A 20,711-nucleotide genomic window follows, 5' to 3' on the forward strand; every position below is an offset into this window, starting at 1 on the left:
GTACTGAGGAGAACTCCATCCTGTGTAGTTATGGAGATTATGCCCATAACCATTCTGTTGCTAAGTAAGACATTTGTTAAGCCACAGTTCTTAAGTGAATCACTAGAGTTATTAAGTTACTAATACGTTTGTTAAGTGGATCTGGCTTCCCCATGGACTTTGCTTGTCAGAAGGTCACAAAAGGGGATTCACATAATTGCTGGGTACTGCAACCACCATAAATAGGAACCCATTGACAAACATCCAAATTTTGATCACATGACCATCGGACTGCTGCAAGAGTCATAAGTATGAAAAACAGTCATAAGTCATTTTTTCTAGTACCTTTGTGATTTTGGTTACTGATCGAACTGTTGTAAGTTGAGAACTACCTGACATGAAATGTTATTCCACTCCCCAGTATTCTTTGTTCCACAGGGAAAAAAGGGGGAATTCTTCCATTGGTTTCACTCTGAAATTTCCAGCATGGAGGCTAAGGGTATAACGGATGTGATCCCAGTTGTTTGAAGGCTATGAAGGTTGCCCAGAACCATGAGAAATGCTAAAGAACCTTTGTTTTCCATTAGAGCATAACGTGCAATCAATTGTCTTTAATCTTCATTGCGTTTCTTCAAGATTTATTATAAACTATACATTCTCCTTTTGATTTTGCCCCTCTGCTGTTTAACAAAAAAGGTTCATGTCCAAGTCTAGTTTTTAAGTAAGATGGGATCTGCAACTTTGTTAGATTATGGAGGTCAGTATAGTAGGAGTTAGCTTTACATTGTTTTTAAGTAAAATAGTAAATTTACATTTGGAGTGCATAAATATGTAATCTAATTGGATGGAAAACTAGGAAAGCGATCTCAGGATTGTGTGGATAGGGGGGGGAAAACACAGCTGCAAATGCCATCATTTTCTCATCTGGGATGTGAAAACTGGCAAGATTGTGAAGCTTTCAACATTCACCAAAAAAAAAAAAAAAGCACAGCTGAATTTGCACAACACGCTAATCCAAAGCCAAGTAAATAATCCAGGTCAGCATATCTGTGTACAGTATCCAGCTGGAGCTTGGCTTTTCTAAGTGAGCCATCATGTTTTAGCTAGACCATTCCCAGAGCTTCTGGCACTGCCTTCACATTAATTATTTAGAAAAGGGTAAAATATTGATGTATAACAGTGCAATCCAGTTTGCATCTAGAATGAACGGTGGGTCCTTTGGGCCACAAATGGCTTTTAGGAGTGTTTGGGTTTTTTCCCCCCAGGCACTGTTCTTTTGTAGTGTTTTAAATTGGCTTTCATATTGTACACCACCCAGAGCCATGAGAAAGCTTTATAAAATTTCATAGACCAATAGAAAATGTGTGCAAAATATAGGAGATAGTTAAAGTGGAATAGTTTAGGGCAGATTCTGCCCCCCACTCCAATTTATTGCAAACCATGGCATGTGGTTAAACTGACAGGGTTTTTTTGTTGTTAAATGCTAAATTTGTCCTAAATGCTGGAGATCTTCAGTCCAGGGGTGAAAACCAGCAGGTTCTGACAGGTTCTGGAGAACCAGTAGCAAAAATTTTGAGCAGTTCAGAGAACCAGCAAATACCACCTCTGGCTGGTCCTGGAGTGGGGTGGGAAAGGGGATTTTGCAGTATCCTTCCCCTGAAGTGGGTTGGGAATGGAGATTTTGCAGTATCCTTCCCCTGCCATGCCCACCACGCCATGTTCACAGAACCGGCAGTTAAATAATTTGGATTTCACCACTGCTTCAATCTGATGGTCTTCAGATGAAGTGACTGACAAAATCTCCCCCCAAACTGATGCCAGAGCATGGAGGAACCAACGACCCACGAGCAGGGAGCAGATGTCTGGAGATTCTCAGTCATACAAGTCACGGTTGTCCCAAAGGTGCTTTTTCAAAAAGCCAAAGGTGCTTTCAAAAGATGTTTCGCTTCTTACCCAAGAAGCTTCTTCACTTCTGCTTCTTTGGATGAGAAGCGAAACGTCTTCAAGGAAAAACCAAAGTCTTAGTTGCCTTTTGAAAAAGTACCTTAGGCCAGGGGTCTCCAACCTTGGCCACTTTAAGGCTTGTGGACTTCAACTCCCAGAGTCCCTCAGCCAGCAAAGCTGGCTGAGGAACTCTGGGAGTTGGAGTCCACAAGCCTTAAAGTGGCCAAGGTTGGAGACCCCTGCCTTAGGCAACAGCTTCTTTCCTATCCGAAAAGGCAGCATACATAACCCGCAGAAGAGGATTTAGAAATGACCTGAAGCACAAAAACCTGACACAAGGGGGTGAACTCCAAGACTGAAAATTTCTTAAGGGTCACCTGAATTTTTGCAACCCCAGTCTGGTGGCTCCAATGGACTTCCAGAAAGCTTTGAATTGCTGCCCTAATTTTCCCGGGACTGCTCCGATCCTCCCCTTGTCTATAGAGATTCTCAGTCATCCAGGTCCTAGTTGTCCTGAAGGTGCTTTTTCCAAAGGCAACTGGACTTCCTTGTTTTTTCTTTGAAGACGTTTCACTTCTCCAAGTTTCTTCAGCTCTGACTGGATGGGAGAATGGAAGGATTTATATTCCTTGCAGACAGCTGGTCATTTGCAGTCTTCTTTCCACCCATCCAGTCAGAGCTGAAGAAGCTTCTTGGAGGAGAAGTGGAACATCTTCAAAGAAAAAAACCAGAAAGTCCAGTTGCCTCTAGGGGGAAAAAAAAGCAGCTTTGGGAATCCTCCCGCTAGGTTTGGGCATTGAAAGAAAGCCAGCAGCCACTAGGGATCCCCCACAGCACAGAGCTAGCAGATCTGCCTTTCCTTTTTCTCCCCCTTTCCTCCCTTCCCTTCTCCCTTCCTCCCTTCCTTTCCCTTCCTTCTTCCATTCCCCTCCCTCTTCTTTCCTTCCCCTCTCCTCTCTTCCAATTCCCCCTTCCATTTCTCTTTCCTTTCCCTGTCCTCCCTTCCCCTTCTCTTCTCTTCCCTTCCCTTCCTCTTTCCTCCCTTCCCTTTTCCTTCCCCTTCCTTTCCTTTTCCCTCCCACTTCTTTCCTTCCCCTCTCCTTTTCCATTTCCCCCTTCCATTTCCCTCTCCTCTCCCTTCCCCTTTCCTCCCTTCCCTTTTCCTTCCCCTTCCCCTTTCCTTTCCTTCTTCCGTTTCCCTTCCCCCTTCTTTTCTTTCCCTCTCCTCTCCCTTCCCTCCCTTCCATTTCCTTTCCTTTCCTTCCATTCCTCCCCTTCTTTCCTTTCCTCTCCTTCCTTCTCCTTTCCTCCCTTCCATTTCCTTTTCTTTTCCTCTCCTCTCCCTTCCCTTCCTTTCCTCCTTTCCTTTTTTCCTTCCCTTCCCTTCCTTTCCTTCTTCCGTTCCTCCCCTCCTTTCCTTTCCTCCCTTCCCTTCCTTTCCTTTCCTTCTTCCGTTTCCTCCCCTTCTTTCCCTCTCCTCTCCTTCCCTCACTTCCATTTCTCTTTCCTTCTTCCGTTTCCCCTCCTCCTCCTTTCCTTTCCCCTTCCCTCCCTTCCCTCACTTCCATTTCCCTTTCCTTTCCTTCTTCCGTTTCCACTCCCCCTTCTTTCCCTCTCCCTCTCCCTCTCCCTTCCCTCACTTCCATTTCCCTTTCCTTCTTCTTCCCTTTCCCTCCCCTCCTTTCCTTTCCCCTTCCCTCCCTTCCCTCACTTCCATTTCCCTTTCCTTTTCTTTCCTTCCTTCCTCCCTTCCCCTTCTTTCCTCTCCTCTCCTCTCCTCTCCCTTCCCTTCCCTCACTTCCATTTCCCTTTCCTTCTTCCGTTTCCCCTCCTCCTCCTTTCCTTTCCCCTTCCCTCCCTTCCCTCCCTTCCATTTCCCTTTCCTTTCCTTCTTCCGTTTCCACTCCCCCTTCTTTCCCTCTCCCTCTCCCTCTCCCTTCCCTCACTTCCATTTCCCTTTCCTTCTTCCGTTTCCCCTCCCCCTCCTTTTCTTTCCCCTCCCCTCCCTTCCCTCACTTCCATTTCCCTTTCCTTTCCTTCTTCCGTTTCCCCTCCCCCTCCTTTCCTTTCCCCTCTCCCTTCCCTTCCCTCACTTCCATTTTCCTTTCCTTTCCTTCTTTCGTTTCCACTCCCCCTCCCTTTCTTTCCCCTCCTCTTCCCTCCCTCACTTCCATTTCCCTTTCCTTTCCTTCTTCCGTTTCCTCCCCTCCTTTCCTTTCCCTCTCCTTCCTTCCCTCACTTCCATTTCCCTTTCCTTTCCTTCTTCCGTTTCCACTCCCCCTCCTTTCCTTTCCCCTCCCCTCCCCTCCCTTCTCCTCCTGTCTTTCCTTTCCTTTCCCGCCCCGCCGAACGTCGCCGCGGGCAATCAGGCCCTTGCTTTCTTTTGCGCCGGGTGGCTGCAAGAGAGGCGGCGACCCCACCCCCCCCTTGCCTGGTTTCCCACACTCGGGGGGGGGGGGACGGCACAGTTAGAGACGCTTGCAAAGGAGGGCTGGCCCCGCCCCCGCCCGTCCTTCCTCCGGATTGACCATATAGCGGGATGCCGACATGCCCCCTCATTCTCCCCCGCCGCTTGAAGCGCTCGCTCCTCCCTCCTCCCCCTTCCTTCTCCCTCCCCGCTTCATAAACCAGATGCGTTTCAGAGCTCCGGACGGCGCGTTACTTTCCCAGGCGGATTTTGCAAGCTGGGTGGGAAAAAAAGTGACTCGGGGAAGGAAGTTTGTTTGTTTGTTGGGTTTTTTTTTTTCCTCCCCTCCTCCTCCTCAACCCCCCCACCTCAAAAAAAAAAAAAAAAGCTGGATTCCAGTTCAAAGTTCACAAAGCATCACTTCCCCCCCCTCCCCTCCCCAAAAAGTGCAGTAGGGTTTTTTTTTTTAATGCAAGATGGCGGACTTTCCCTGAACGGGCACAATCCGAGGACTCCACCGCAGCCTGCAAAAACATTTTGCCAGGTAGGGATATTTTTTTTTCTCGCTCGCTTTTTTTTTCTTTTTTTTTTTTTTGCAGCGGATCTTTGGCGCTGGACGTATCAACCGAGTCCGGTGGTCGGGAGAGGGATCCCCGTGCCCCCACCCACCCGCCTACCCACCCGCACCCCGGGGACGACGGCGGGCTGAAGAAGGCAAAAGCCCTCGCCCGCCTTTCCTTCCATACAAACAACCGGAGATCTCGAAGCCGAGAGAGACGAGGGCGAGGAGGGTCGCTTCTCCCCCCGCCCCCCCCACGCCCCGGGAAGATCCCTAAGATCCCGAATCGCTTTGGGAAGCAGGGCGAGAAGAGCCAAGGGCGGCACTTTCCTCCCCACCCCCCAGATTTTCTGCCCCTCCTTGGGAACCGAACTGGGTAGGGAACCCCAGTAGGGAAAAGAGTGGAGGGGGGAGAACCCCAAATTTAGAGAATTTAATAGCCAAAAAAAAAAAAAAAGGATGGATCCCAGCAAGTATTGCCAAAGAGTTGGCCTCCTTTGGCAAGCAAAAAAGCACCACCACCACCCAGCTCCCCATCAGCCCGCCGCCTCTATTGTTTGGAGCGGGTTGTGTACTGGTTTTGCGATGATTCAGAGGTGGTGGAGGAAACTGGAAGGACGAGAGGGAGAGAGAGAGAGAGAGGGTGGCGGTGGGGCCAGATCCAGGCCCGTTCTGGGAAGGAAGCGAGAACTAACTAAGCCGTGGTAGAAATGTTCCCACCGCCCCTTTGGGTTCGCTTGGTGGTGGTGGTGGGGAATAAATAAATAGAAAAGAGATCGATGCGGGGATGCCTTGCACATCGGGCTGTTGGGTTGGCCAACGCCAACGGTGCATCTCCACCTGGAAGACAAAACGTGTGGTAGCTGCTGCAGTTTAGGGTGCCCTCTGCAGTATCCACAGGCTTCAAGGAGAGGTGGGTGAGTTTGACACACACACCACCCCCCAGGTTGGAGGGGAGGTGAACAGGGCTGGCATAAATTGAATATAGTTTCCGTGAATGGTTTTCTGCGATCCGTTCACTGTACAAAGGTGGTCCTCAACGTACGACCGCGATAGAGCCCAAAATTCCTGTTGTGACGTGAGACATTTGTTAACTGAATTTTGCCCCCTTTTATGATCTCTCTTGCCATAGTTGTTAAGTGAATCGCTGCAGTTGATAACTTAATTTAGTAATAATAATAATAACTAATACTAATAATTAATCTTACTAATAAGTGAGTAATTCAGTTGTGAAGTGAATCTGGTTTCCCCATTGACTTTTTGCTTGTCAGAAGTTTGCAAAAGGAGATCACCTGACCTTGGGAACCTGCAGCAGTCCTAAATATGAATCGATTGCTAAGCATCTGAACTTTGATCCTGTGACCATGGGGATGCCGCCATGGTCGTAAGTGTGAAAAATGGTCATAAGTTACTTTTTAAAGTGCTGTCACAACTTTGAATGGTCACTAAATGAACTGTTGTAAATCGAGGATTGCCTGTACTCAAATTTATTGTAGGGGTTTTCCTATTTCTTCTGGAGTATCAAGATGGTGGGCAGAAGAATTTCTCCACGCTTATAGTGCTCAATCAGGGCTTTGAGATGGGCTTCCCACCTCCAACTCTGTAATCTGGGGGGCCAGATAGGACCCCTCCCTTTTGGGCATCCACCTGCCTATGGCCTCCAGGTCACTCTTTTGCCAAAAAGGTTCTTTGCATTTTTTTTTTAAAAAGTATATGGGAATCACCACTATCATGGAATAAGGTCTCCTGCCTTGGGCAGGGGATTGGACTAGGGTCTCCAACCTTGGCAACTTTACGACTTGTGGACTACAACTCCCAGATTTCCTCAGCCAGAGCATACTGGCTGAGGAATTCTGGGAGTTGAAGTGCACAAGTCATTCATTCATATTTTCTGGGCTGCTTGGGCCGTGCTGATGTTTAGACCAATAATCCTGGTAGAAGTCAGCATTTTCTTGAGGTGCCCACCCACCTAAGGGGGAAGAAACAGGCTGGGATGCTACTTGATTATCTGGGCCATCGAAAGCAACTTCTTGTCTCTTAGAAGGGAAGTGTTTTATAATAAGCCACAATTACCATGGCAACCATGGAGACTGTAGAATTAAAGTAAAGATGGACTATGGGAAATTTTAAGATTTAGGTTGCCGGAGAGAAGCACAAGAGGATGGAGTGGGGCAAACCCTGTCCACATTTCACACTCTGTCCAGTCAGTATTCATGCTGTTGCCTCTTGCTGGAAGATCCTTGTGAGGCCTAGCGGCCAGTATGTGTAAACCAAGGGTGGGGGAACCATGGCCCTTTTATTATTTGTGGACTTCAACTCCACTTGTGGAGTTGAAATCCACAAGTCATAAAAGGGCCATGGTTCTCCAAACCTCGTGTAGACTATTTAGCTGTGACAAAGTCACATTCCCAAGGATGCATCACAAGGAGGCTAGTCTATATGGCACTGTGGCTGTGGGAATGTCCCACAAACTATATCATATTGCAACGGGGGATGCCCCCTCAGAAGTTTCCCTAGATCCCAGCAAGAACTACATCATCTTGAGGGCGCTGTTCTCCAATGGCTAAACGATCTACATACCTGGGCAGAGGTTTAACCACTCTACTAATTGCTCATACATAATCTAATTTTATTCATCATTTTAATTCATCATTCACATTGTGTCAGTTTTTAAAACAATTCACAGTTCTGGTGTTTTATACAGGTAGCCCTCAACTTACGATCAACATTGACCCCAAAATTTTATGTTGCTAAGTGAGGCAGCCATTAAGTGAATTTTGGGCCATGGTTGACTTTTCCTGCCACAGCTGTTATGTAAATCACTGCGTTGTCAAATTAGTAACATGGCTGTTAAATGAATCTGGCTTCCCCATTGACTTTGCTTGTCAGATGATCCTGTGACACGACAATCGTCATGAATATGAGTCAGTTGCCAAGAGTTTAAACTTTGGTCACGTCACCATGGGGCTGCTGCAATGGGTGTGTGAAAAACTGTCATAAGTCAACTTTTTCAGTTCGTTCACTAAACAAACTGTTGTAAGTTAAGGACTGCCTGTATTTCGATACACATTTTATATGTTGTTTTTGTGAATTTTATGCATTATGCGTTAAATCTATTACGTCATACAGAATAAATAAATAAAAATCTGTCCGGTCACTCTGTCTTGAGCTGACAGAAATCTTTCCCATAAATTAGGGGGAAATGGTTCTTTGTTCCTACACTGCCAAGTTGTGTTTCTTGGACTTAATGTAGCCTGGTCATGCTATTTTTCAGCAAAGCGTGCGCCATTTTGTTTTTCAGACCAAGCGATGATCACTGTGGGATAAATGATGCTCATGCTTTCATCCCAAGGACTGACGGATAGAAACAGCTGGAACCTTGGAGGAGACCTAAATCAAGCATATGCAAACAGAAAGTTCTAGAACTCTGGAAAAATACCTGAACTCATGATAGGTACTCTTGGGCTACAACTAGCTTAATTTGAGGGCAGGGTTTATAGGGAGTTCTTAACTTACGACTAGTCACTTAACAAGCGTTTGAAGTTACAAAGGACCCTCAAAAGTTACTTAGGGTCTGTTGTTAAAGTTATGAAAGTCTCACATACATCTCTGCATTTTGACACTTGGCAACCGGCTCAAATTTACAGACATTTGCAGCATCCCCGTGGCCATGATTTGTGGTGTTTTTTGCCAGCTTCGGGTGTTTACTTCTGGTTTCTGGGGGAAAAAATGCCCATTGTGGAAATTGGATTTGCTTAACGATTGTGGTATTTGCTTAACAATCACAGTGTTTGTTTAATGACCAAAATGCTGAAAAATTGGGTCTGGTCACTCAAAGCCTCGACTTACGACAGGCTTAGTTACGACAGGTCGTAAGTTGAGTGCTGTGTTGGACAAAAATCATTTTCATCCTACAGTCTTTTTCTCCTCATCTCCTATTGCTTTTCATTTTTGTCTTGAAAAACCAAATCGAAAAAGAGGCCACTATTGGCTCTACAATGAGAAAGGTGCTTATCATATTTAAGAAAGATCACCTAGTATAGGGGTGTCAAACTCAAGGCCCATGGGCCAGATCCGGGCCCCAGGGTGCTTAAATCTGGCCTGGAAATAGCAAAGGATCGGCCCGCGGTGCCTCTGGCAGCCAAAACAGGGCACGGGGGGTTGGCACAGGCAGTTCCCCACGCCCAGTGGTGAAATTTGTTACTACCAGTTCTGTGGGCGTGGCTTGGTGGGAGGTAATATGACTGGGTGAGCGTGGCCAACTTTTTTTTTTTTTTACTTTTAAAAGTATTTTTTCTACAATCTCTTCGGCTGAAGAGGTTGTAAAAAAATGCTTTTAAAAATGCTGAGTTGCCTGACCATCAGAGGCTCTTGTTTTCTTTTAAAAGCCTTTTTTTTTTGCCTTTAAAAGAAAAAAAAGCCTCTGACGATCAGGGAACTCAGCTGGGATCGTCAGAGCCTTTTAAAAGCATTTTTTCTACAACCTCTTTGGCCGAAGAGGTTGTAGAAAAAATCTTCTAAAAGGCTCTAACAATCCCAGCTGAGCTGCGTGATCATCGGAGGCTTTTTTTTTTAACTTTTAAAAGCATTGTTTCGGCTGAAGAAAAAATGCTTTTAAAAGTAAAAAAAAACCTCTAATGATCATGTGGCTCAGCTGGGCATGTGGGGGGGCAGGGATTTTTGCTACCGGTTCTCCGAACCACCTGCCGCCATTGCTACTGGATCGGGTGATCCGGTCCGAACTAGGAGCATTTCACCCCTGCCCGTGCCCCGTTTTGGCTAGCAAAGTGCTGCAGGAGGGTATCCAGACCAACCCCCCGCCCCTTTTCCCCGTGGCAGGCCCATGGCAGAGAACTACAATGCTAATCGGACCCTTAAAGAAATCCAGTTCGACACCCCTGACTCCTAGCATGATTTTCCTGAGTGTGTAGGTAATGTTCACTCAAGGCCATGATGGATTCTGCACTTTACCCCAACAGGGAGCTTAGATGGCATTGGTCACACAACGTGTTTATGTGCCTCAGCATCAAAAACATCGTCACAGAAGCTGTTGTTTGTGCAAGTGGGCAAAGAATGAAGTTCACACTCTTCAAGGATGCGTGCCTGTAGTAACATCGCCTCACAGAACCCTTTTGTTACCTCAGCCCAGTAGGACAGGAAAACAATACTGCATGGACAAATATGAATAGTCTGGCCTAAGGCCTTCCACTGCCTGAGATACCCTAAGTGTCAGGCCTGGAAACCATACTAAGCCGTAGGTTTCCAGACGCTGCCACATTTCTCCCCTGAGGGGAAGAAGGGGGTGTGATGGGTATGGTTACATTCTTCAAGCGGTCAAGGTTGGATTGTGTTCGCATCTGCAGGAGTGGCAAGAAGAGGTTTCGAATAAAGTGGAAGAACGTTGGACCATGTGACCGGCAAAGGGGTTAGTGGGGTGGGACTCTTGGGGTTTGTATAACTGGGAAAAGAATCTGGAAGTTTCAGTTTTGGAACTTCACTCATCATGTGCCAGTTTCCTTATGCTAGTAAAGAACTTTGAAATCCATTGTCTTTCAAAGTTCTTTACTAGCATAAGGAAACTGGCATACGATGAATGAAGTTCCAAAACTGAAACTTCCGGATTCTTTTCTCAGTTATACAAACCCCAAGACTAAGTAATTTACAGGTAGTTTCCAACAACATTTCATTTAGTGACCGTTCAAAGTTACAACAGCACTGAAAAAAGGGACTTAATGACCGTTTTTCACACTTAACAACCATTTTAACTTTTCCCCGTGGTCACATGACCAGAATTCAGATGCTTGGCAAATTACTCATATTTATAATGGTCGCATGGTCCTGGAGTCATGTGATCGCTTTTTGCGATTTTCTGACAAGTGGGAGTCTTGTCACTAACTTAACAACTGTCGTGATTCACTCCACAAATGTGGCAAGAAAGCTCGTAACAAATGTCTCCCTTAGCAACAGAAATTTTGGGCTCACTTGTGGTCATAAGTTAAGAAACGATCCGTATTATAGATACTATTAACATTTTAAGATTTGTATCCTTAATATGTGATTGGGTAACTCGTATTTTTCATCCCCCCCATTTACATGAGGGTACAGTAGAGATTAAGACCTATTTTAAACCCATTTGGAAATTGAACTTGTGGAATTCCTGGGAAAGAAAAGGGGTTATAATAATAATAACAGAGTTGGAAGGGTTCTTGGAGGTCTTCTAGTCCAACCCCCTGCCCAGGCAGGAAACCCTACATCATTTCAGACAAATGGTTATCCAACATTTTCTTTAAAAATTGCAGTGTTGGACCATTCACAACTTCTGCAGGCAAGTTGTTCCACTCATTAATTGTTCTAACTGTCAGGAAATGGGTTTATGAAGATCAGGAACAACTACTCTCATTGATGCTAGAAAGACTTTAAAAAGTCAGTCTCTCATTTTCTTCAGCTAAACCAGTGATGAAATCCAATTTTTTTTTACTGCCTCTTCTATGGGCGTGGTTTGGTGGGCATGGCGTGGCTTGGTGGTGTGCCAGGGGAAGGATACTGCAAAATATCCATTCCCACCTCACTCCAGGGGAAGGATACTGCAAAATCCCCATTCCCTCCCCACTTTGGGGCCAGCCAGAGGTGGTATTTGCCAGTTTTCCGAACTGCTCAAAATTTCCACTACCGGTTCTCCAGAACCTGTCAGAATCTGCTGGATTTCACCCGTGAGCTAAACATCTCCCTTTTCTGCATGATTATCAGCTTAGAAGAACTATAGGGAATCTATCCCATCTATATTCAGAAATGACTTCTTGGAGGGAAAAACAGTATTAGGTCTGAGGGATCCTTGGTATCCTCTGAGCTTGGTTGTTTTCTTTCAGATGTTTCATTACCCAACTAGGTAACATCATCAGTGCTAGTGTTGGGTCTATGCTTCAGAAAAAGGAAAAGAGTCTTACGGCCCTTTGAAGAACAACAAATACAATGCGATACAGGTAATCCACATTTAGTGACCACAAATGGGACTGGCAACTTAGTTGTTAAGCAGTCTCTAACTGAAACCACAACGGTGCTTATCGTCTTACTTCACCTTTCGTTTGCTTTACAGACCTGCAAAGACCATACTATGAGGATTGGTCACAAAATTGCTTTTTCATCACTGTTGCAAGTCGCTAAATGAAGGACTACTGCATATGTTTTCATTGACTTCAACCACTTCTTCAGGGGCAAGTGCTATAGAATTCAGGTAAATGTGTGTAGAATTCAACCTAATAGCCGCAAATCTTGTTAATTGACTTAGAAAAATGCCCCATTATGGGGCTTTATGATTAGTAAGACTTCTGTTAAGTAAATAAGATAGTTTTACACCATAAACGCTCTTCATCTTACTCCACCTCCTGATTTCCTTCCTTAGGCTTGCTTTAAATCTCCTGATTTCACAGCTTCCTCTTTTATTTATTCTTTATTCAGAAGAAATGCAAAATAACGAGTACCGAGAGTCCTTGACTTACAGCAGTTCATTTAGTGAATGTTTGAAGTTACAACGGCACTGAAAAAAGGGACTTATGACCATTTCCCACACTTAGGACCGTTGTGGCATCCCCATGGTCACGTGATCAAAATTCAGATGCTGGGCAATTGACTCAGATTTATGACGGTTGCTGTGTCCCGGGGTCACGTGATCCCCTTTTGCAGACAATGGGAAAGCCAGATTCATTTTCACAAGTGGGTTACTAACTTAACAACTGCAGTGATTCACTTAGCAATTGGGGCAAGAAAGGTCGTAAAATAAGACAAAACTCACTTAACAAATGTCTCACCTTAGCAAGAAAAATTGGGGGCTCAATTTTTTTTATTTATTTTTTTTGCATTTATATCCCACCCTTCTCCGAAGACTCAGGGCGGCTTACACTATGTTAGCAATAGTCTTCACCCTATTTGTATATTTATATACAAAGTCAGCTTATTGCCCCCAACAATCTGGGTCCTCATTTTACCTACCTTATAAAGGATGGAAGGCTGAGTCAACCTTGGGCCTGGTGGGATTAGAACCTGCAGTAATTGCAAGCAGCTGTGTTAATAACAGACTGTCTTAGCAGTCTGAGCCACAGAGGCACATATGACATGGTCATATGTCAAGGACTACCTGAAGAGCATCTTCGTTTCCAGCAATAGAAGCATCAACAGCGGACTAATTCAAAGGCCTCTGCCCGAATACCACTTTTAATATAAGTGGGCCTAAGTTAATTACTGTAATTGGGACTGGCAAATTGGTCACTAAATGATGCCCATCATAAAGCAAAACATTGCATGACCATACCAACTTACAACAGCCATTCCACTAGTGGCCTTTTAAGTGAATCCCTCATGGGCATTAAGGACAACGTCACTGGACTGTGACTTGTGACTTCTTGCTAGCTTCCCCATTGACTTTGCTCGTCCAAAGCTGGTTGTGAAGATCGCAAGTAACAATCACATGATTATGCTGTAGTTGCTAAGCAGCCATATCAAAATTACATTTTGAACGGTTGCAGGTTGCAGGAACTCGGTATGTCTAGTTTAATGAAAAGAAGGACTAGGGGAGACATGATAGCAGTGGTCCAATATCTCAGGGGCTGCCACAAAGAAGGAGGAGTCAACCTATTCTCCAAAGCACCTGAGGGTAGAAGAAGAAGCAATGGGTGGAAACTGATCAAAGAAAGAAGCAACCTAGAACTAAGGAGAAATTTCCTGATAGTTAGAACAATTAATAAGTGGAACAACTTGCCTCCAGAAGTTGTGGGTGCTCCAACACTGGAAATTTTTAAGAAAATGTTGGATAACCATTTGTCTTAAATGGTGTAGGGTTTCCTGCCTGGGCAGGGGGTTGGACTAGAAGGCCTCCAAGGTCCCTTTCAACTCTGTTGTTGTTGTTGTTGTTGTTATTACATGGCTGTGACAGTCACAACTTCGAGAACCGGTCATAAGTCTCCTTTTTTTTTTTTTGCTCTCCTTGTAATTTTGAACAGCTGCTGAAAGAGTAATTGGTAAACAAGGACTGTTTGTACAGATTAACTGATGGGGTTGTTTGCCTCGGTTTAATTAGTTTTAAAAATTGTCTACAAACGGGAAAAAAACTTGAGTTAGAAAAGCCATCAGCTGGGATCATAACTTCCTGCTGTTGCTTTGGTCTGAAATCTGCTATTTCCTACTGTAGTTACAGCTGTGGTAAAATGTGAAATCCTTCACTTATTTTCTTCATTCTCTAAACGGATCCAGAAGAATGGAGTGAAAAAATTGGCTTCCAAACATCCAAAGAGTTGTATCTGCGTACATAAGGCTACTCAGCCCTTATCTTAGAGGCAGCAGAAGCTCACAGATAATTATTTACAACTTCCAGGGCTAAACCCCTCCTAAACAATGATAGGGCAGGTTCTTTTCTCTCACAGAGACTGGAGGTAAGACAGGCTAATTATATTATCTCAATCTTGTTAAAGGAAACCAAGCGCTTCAAAGAATTACTGGCCAGTATTACCTTAACACTTGCACACATTCCAGAGCCCTATTTCTTAGGCAAAAACATCTATCAAAGGGGAAGCGATTGTATTTTGAAATCTGTAGGACAGGGGTCCCCGATCTGCGGGCCACGGCCCACTACAGGGCTGCGGCCTTTTGGCCACTGGGCCGTGTGAATAACTGGTTGGTGCGAGGCAGTGCGAGGGGGAACCCCCCCTCGCATGAGGGGGGAAAAAGGGAACGGTTTTGTGGGAGGAGTGCGCACATGTGCACATGCATGCACAGGAACACAAGCAGCCCACTCATGCAAACGTCTGCGGCCCCACTCACACAAGTATTGTGGCAGGTTCTCAGAGCCCCACTCGGGAGAGCAATGGGTGTTTGCGATGTGCATGCGCATGTGCATGACCTTCCCACAAAACCATTCCTCTTTCCCCCCTCTCCCTGCTCCAGGCCGCCAACCCAGAAATGCCGGGGAACTGCTGTAGAAGACATTCCTTCTTCTAAATTGTGACTTAGACTGAAGGACACAGTGATCTACCACAGGGGTATCCAATTTTGGCAACTTTAAGCTTGGAGGACTCCAACTCCCAGAATTCCCCAGCCAGCTTTCTGGGAGTTGAAGTCCTCCAGGCTTAAAGTTGCTAAGGTTGGAGACCACTGATCTACCAGACATGCAGTTTGTCCAGCTAGCACAGGAGTGTCAAACTCTTATTTCATTGAGAGCCGCATCAGGATTGTGTTTAATCTCAGGGACCGAGGTGGGCATAGCCAGCTTTACGTCACTCTTGTCGAAGGTGCCTGTGCTGGCTCGAGCGCTCTGCCAGCAAAAACGGGTTCATGCGTTCCGTTTTTGGCTGGGACGGCCTTCTGCAACCCTCTGCCAGGGAAAACGGAGCTCAGGAGGACCATGTGTGGTCCTTGCGAGCTCCGTTTTCACTGGCAGAGGCACTGTGGACCAGTCCTTCACAGTTTCCAGGGCGGCCCCACGGGCCAGATCAAGCACCCTGCGAGCCAGATCCATTCCATCCCATCCCTTAATAGAAGCAAGATTTCAGACTTAAGATCACATTTGTTAGGCTAGTTAAAATTCAGGCTTCCTTAAAGATGCGCACCATTAAGTTCTTTGCAGACACATGTTGCATGCCAGATGAAAATCCTTCCTACGAGTTCCCAGAGTAAGTGTTTTATTGGTGCAAGACTTCTGCTTTACTTTGGCAAGATTTCTGCCCATACATGAGGAACAATAAAGGAAACTGCTTAGAACAGCTGTGTTGTGGCTCTGTCCCCCTGCCAGAGAGTGACTCAGAGTGAGGGGGAAGGTCCGTCAGGGCTCCCCTCCGCAGGGCCAGCCTCTCTGGCTCAGCTCCAGGAGCCAGAGGCAGGCCAGGTGAAGGAAGTAACGAGGCCTCTGTCTCCTGTATCTCCCCCCACCCAGGTAATGCTCCCAGACCCAGCTGTGGACAATCAGTCCTGGTTAGATCCCAGGTTTCATAGACAAGAGAGGCGGGCACAACAGAAGAAGGGGTGGAGCAGGCCTAGAAAGTGCTGAGTCACGGAGCCACACCTCACAGGGTATAAAAGCAGGAGGGGCTGCTCTACTACTTTGTGACGGACAAATCAAACTGACTGGAGAAAACTTGAACTGAACGATTTGACTGAGCATTTGGCTTGGATTGCTGTTTTGTTCCTGACTTCCTGGTTTGCTGCCAGAGCTGATAGCTGCCGTGGACTAAATTGCTGGCTAATTGAGTCATTTCGCATGCCTCCCGGACTGAGGTGGGGGGACAGAACAAGCTGTTCCAGCTTTTGTGGACTGGCAGGGAGGGGAAGAGGAGATGGTTTTGTGTGTGCGCACAGCTCCATTTGCACAAGTGGTGGGTACGTGCGCCCTCCGTGTGCACAAATGAAGTTTTGCCCAGGTGCCCAGCAGTCACACAAGTGGAGCTTTTTGTGTGTGTATGCTTGCCCGCTGCTTGCATGGCCCAGTTCCAAATCGGCCGTGGCCCAGGAGGGTTTAAGATCCCAGCCTTAGAAGAACCTCAGTTGGTTTTCAGAGTCTGAATGAGATTGACTCAAATGCATATGGCCTCATATAATGAAAACAACTCTTTTAAAAAATGTACCTCATTTTCCCCCTTTTCCCTTTTCTTTTTTTTTTAAATCCAGGGTGCACGGAGAGTTGTTAAGAAGTTGCTGCTCATTGCCTTTTCCTTCGGACGGCAAGTTGTCTTACTGAATTGCACTATGGCGATGCTGCTAAAGGCCGAAATTGGGAGAAGCCACCCTGCAGGGCTGTAGTGCCCAGAGCCTCTGGAAAGCTTGAAGGGTTGAAACTTGAATTGGTTTGGCTCATTGCCTTTTCATCGGAGACGAAATGGCGAGCAAACGAAAATCCACGGTGCCTTGCATGGTCCCGGCGAGAGAGCCGGATATGGATCTAGAAGCCATATCAGATGTTGAGGAGGTCTTACCAGTGATGACCTCTGCAGGAAGCGTGTCAAGCGATGAGGACTCTGGAGAATGTGCCGATTCAGACAGCCAGCTAAATAAAAAAGTTGAAGGCGGCTACGAATGCAAATACTGTACCTTCCAGACTCCTGATTTAAATATGTTTACTTTCCACGTGGATTCTGAGCACCCCAACGTAGTCCTCAGCTCATCTTACGTCTGCTTTGAATGCAAATTTGTGACCAAGCGGTATGATGCTCTTTCGGAACATAATACCAAATACCATCCCGGAGAGGAGAACTTTAAGCTGAACATGGTCAAACGCAACAACCAGACCATCTTCGAGCAAACGGTGAATGACCTGACTTTCGATGGGAGTTTTGTCCAGGAGGAGAAAACGGGAGAAGAATCGGAAGGCTCAGAAAGCCAATTGACCGGCATCTCCATCAGCAAAACCCCCATAATGAAAATGATGAAGAATAAGAATGAAACAAAGCGAATTGTGGTTTTTCACAACGCCACTGAGGATGATCCCACGGAAGAAAAAGATGGTGGCGACACTGATGCGGAGTGTGAAGAAATTGTAGAAAAAGGAGCCACTGCAAGTTCAGATACCAACACAGATAATTCCTCAGCAGGGGAAGCAGCCCCCACAGTTGTGAACCCCACCGCAGTGATTCAGCCTGCTCAGGTGATCACTACCCTCGCCTCTCCGCCGACATCTAATTTAATTTCTAAAGTCTTGATCCCTATTAATAGCATCCCAGCCTATAACACCGCTTTGGATAACAACCCTCTCCTGCAGAACACTTACAATAAATTCCCATATCCAACTGTGTCGGAAATCGCGCTTCTGGCTACTCAAGCTAAATACACCGAGGAACAAATCAAAATCTGGTTCTCCGCCCAACGCTTAAAACACGGGGTGAGCTGGACCCCGGAAGAAGTAGAGGAGGCAAGAAGGAAGCAGTTTAACGGCACGGTGCATACTGTTCCTCAGACAATTACGGTGATTCCAGCGCATATTTCGGCAGCCGGCAACGGTCTGCCTTCCATTTTGCAGACTTGTCAAATCGTCGGCCAACCAGGCCTCGTCCTTACGCAAGTGACAGGAACTGGCACGCTTCCTGTGACGGCCCCCATTGCCTTGGCGATGGCAGGCGTTCCAAACCCAGCTCAACTGCAGAAAGCCCAGGGCCAAGCTACGCAGCCTGTTCCCGAAAGTAAGCAAGTAGCGGCTGTTCCCGCGCCCCAGCTTACAAAATCAGAGGTGGTGGCGGCCGCAGCCACCACCAACATTGACGCGGTTGCTGTCCGGGCGAAGAAGACGAAGGAACAGCTGATGGAATTAAAAGTCAGCTATCTGAAAAGTCACTTCCCTCTCGATTCGGAGATAATCCGGCTGATGGAAACCACAGGGTTGACCAAAGGGGAGATTAAAAAATGGTTCAGCGATACCAGGTACAATCAGAGGAATTCAAAGCACAATTATCACAATCATCAGAACAGCGATTCCTGCACTATCGTTATTGACTCCAGCGACGAAACGAGTGAACCCCCCATGCTGGTTCAGCCACCCCAGAAGCAGTCTTCTGCAACCTCGGATTTGAGCTCTCAGAAGTTCAAAGACAAGACTGTGGAGCAACTTAAAGTCCTCCAGGACAGTTTCCACAACCACCCAGTCCTTTCTGAGGACGAACTGAACAGGGTAAGTTCGGAAACAAAGCTGGTGAGGGAAGAGATAGAAGCTTGGTTTGCAGAACAGAAAAAAACTAGTGGTTCTGCAGAAGAAGGTGAGGAATTGTTTGAAGGTCATGCTGAGAGTCAGAAGGAAATTGCTGCTGCGGAAACCTCTGGAGGGGAAGTCTTTGGAGTTCTGAAGGCAGGGAAGCAGGCCAAAAAGTCACCAGAGCAATTGCACATGCTCAAAATGTCATTCATCCGAACTCAGTGGCCTTCTTCCGAGGAGTATGACAAGTTGGCCCGAGAAACGGGGCTTCATCGAACGGACATTGTGAGTTGGTTTGGGGACACTCGCTACGCCTGGAAAAATGGCGGCTTGAAATGGTACTACTACTATCAAGGGAACAACGCAAACAGTGCCAATGGTCAAGGCCATTCCAGGCGGAGGGGGAGGGGAAGGTCCAAGGGGAGGGGTCGGGGTCGGACACGCGGGCAGCAGACGTCCAATAAAAGGCTCAAATCTTGGGACCGAACCCCGGTCATCAAGTTTAAAACTGGAAAAGCAATCCTCAAGGATTATTACCTGAAACATAAGTTTCTTAATGAGCAGGATCTCGACGAACTGGTTGCAAGGTCGCACATGGGCTACGAGCAGGTCAGGGAATGGTTTGGAGAGAAGCAGAGGCGAGCCGACCTTGGCCTTGAGCTGTTTGACGAAGAAGATGAAGAAGAGATGGTGGACGAGCAGGAGGACGAAGAGGAGGAGGAGGAGGATGAAGAAACAGATGACAGCGACAACTGGGAGCCACCACGGCACGTTAGGCGTAGGTTGCCAAAATCAGACTGACGTGGACGTCTTTGGCATTGTCAGAATGCAACCTTGCCACGTGATTGGCCTTGCCAAGCAATTGGTGCTGACCTTCTATGCCTAGCAATTGCCTACTTTGAGTTTGCTCCGCGTTGAAGGCAGAATTGAGAGATTGACTCTTGCAATCCCATGCAAACTTGCGGGGCAGGAATGGAAAAAGCAAGTTTGGAACATATGACTTCCCAAGTCGCCAGAAAGTTAGCCGTTGTCCATATCTGCTGATAGAGGCACGTTGAAGGGACTTATGTGCTCAATTGCCTTACGTTTGCTTCCAAAAATCCTGTCAGGAAAGAGGTTCGGGGTTTTGTTTTGTTTTTTTTTAAAAGAAAATGATAACCTTTTTTGGGCTGAAAGGATTGTCACTGAATGAAAAGTGCTCACGGCGTCCCTCTTGCTAAGCTGCATGTCAGTTTTCTTCCCTCCAAACATAAGAAAGCCTTCACAAGAAACTTTAGGTTCCTAAGAAGAGAATCCAGATTTGTTGGCTATCTTCCCAGCATGCAAGATGATAAATCACAGATTTCAGTTACTGGAAGACAAGATTGTGGTAGAAGGTTGAGGGAGATAAAACCCCATAGATAAGAGTAAGTTCATTATTTCTCCAGAGAAGCGATGGGTGTATTGAGACTAAACCACCATCGGTTGGACATGCATTAATTTGGATTATTATTACCCTGAGAAGGTGGCTGGCCACAGTGACCCCTTTAGCTCTCTTGAGTCTAGAAAAATAAGACGATTTGGGGAGAAAGGTTACCAAAGGTGGGAAACCATGGAAGGGTGATAGTTGCTTGTGGTTTTTGAGTTTTTTTTTAAAAAAAAAGAAATTAGAGGAAAGGACTATCTTTGTTACATACAAGAGCCTGTGTACTAGGTTTACAGAACTCCTGTCGAATGTGCGTCTCTAGCTGTGTTCAGGGAATTGGGGTCCGAAGTATGTTTTTATATTAAAACTAATCAGTGTATATCATATTTAAATACTAGAATCAATTAATGCAGCCAATACCAAAAACGTGGCTTTGATTGTGCAGTTCTTTTTTTTCCTTCCGTCTTCTCAAAGAAACGTTTTCAGTGGAAAACCCATTTTCCCTAAAGTTCTGCAGGACAGTTTCTTTAATGAAAACTTCGTGGCTGAGAGGTCACCCAAGGGGCCTTATGCAAAGCAAAGACTCGTGATTTTTTATTTATTTTTTTGGTCTTCAGAATGCCTTCAGTTGTCCTCTTCTACCCCCTTGTGTCAAGACTCTTTGGAGCCGTGTTTCTCAGCTGTGGCAGCTTGATGATGTGTGGGCTTCACTTCCCAGAACATTGACGTCTCCATGTGTAAACTTCAACTCCCACAA

The 20,711-nt window shown here is 46.1% G+C and overlaps 1 protein-coding gene across 4 annotated transcripts; it reads left to right on the forward strand.

The window, feature by feature from the left end:
* Positions 1-4,751: 4,751 nt before the first annotated feature.
* Positions 4,752-20,340, forward strand: ZHX1 (zinc fingers and homeoboxes 1). Of its 4 annotated transcripts, XM_058175980.1 has the most exons (5): positions 4,752-4,874; positions 8,191-8,343; positions 11,756-11,869; positions 11,983-12,120; positions 16,539-20,340. In XM_058175980.1, exon 5 carries the CDS (start codon positions 16,747-16,749, stop codon positions 19,348-19,350), a length of 2,604 nt encoding a protein of 867 aa, XP_058031963.1. In that variant the 5' UTR covers positions 4,752-4,874; positions 8,191-8,343; positions 11,756-11,869; positions 11,983-12,120; positions 16,539-16,746; the 3' UTR covers positions 19,351-20,340. The 4 variants fall into 4 exon arrangements, with proteins under 4 accessions (XP_058031963.1, XP_058031962.1, XP_058031964.1 ...); XM_058175979.1 differs by lacking the exon at positions 11,756-11,869; XM_058175981.1 differs by lacking the exon at positions 8,191-8,343 and having other exon boundaries at positions 4,785-4,874.
* Positions 20,341-20,711: the final 371 nt, after the last annotated feature.

Source organism: Ahaetulla prasina, chromosome 3 (genome assembly GCF_028640845.1).
Source record: "Ahaetulla prasina isolate Xishuangbanna chromosome 3, ASM2864084v1, whole genome shotgun sequence".
Lineage (NCBI taxonomy): Eukaryota > Metazoa > Chordata > Lepidosauria > Squamata > Colubridae > Ahaetulla > Ahaetulla prasina.

Bases quoted from the DNA above. Each gene is read 5' to 3' on its own strand.
- ZHX1 (XM_058175980.1), top strand. From the start codon at position 16,747: ATGGCGAGCAAACGAAAATCCACGGTGCCTTGCATGGTCCCGGCGAGA.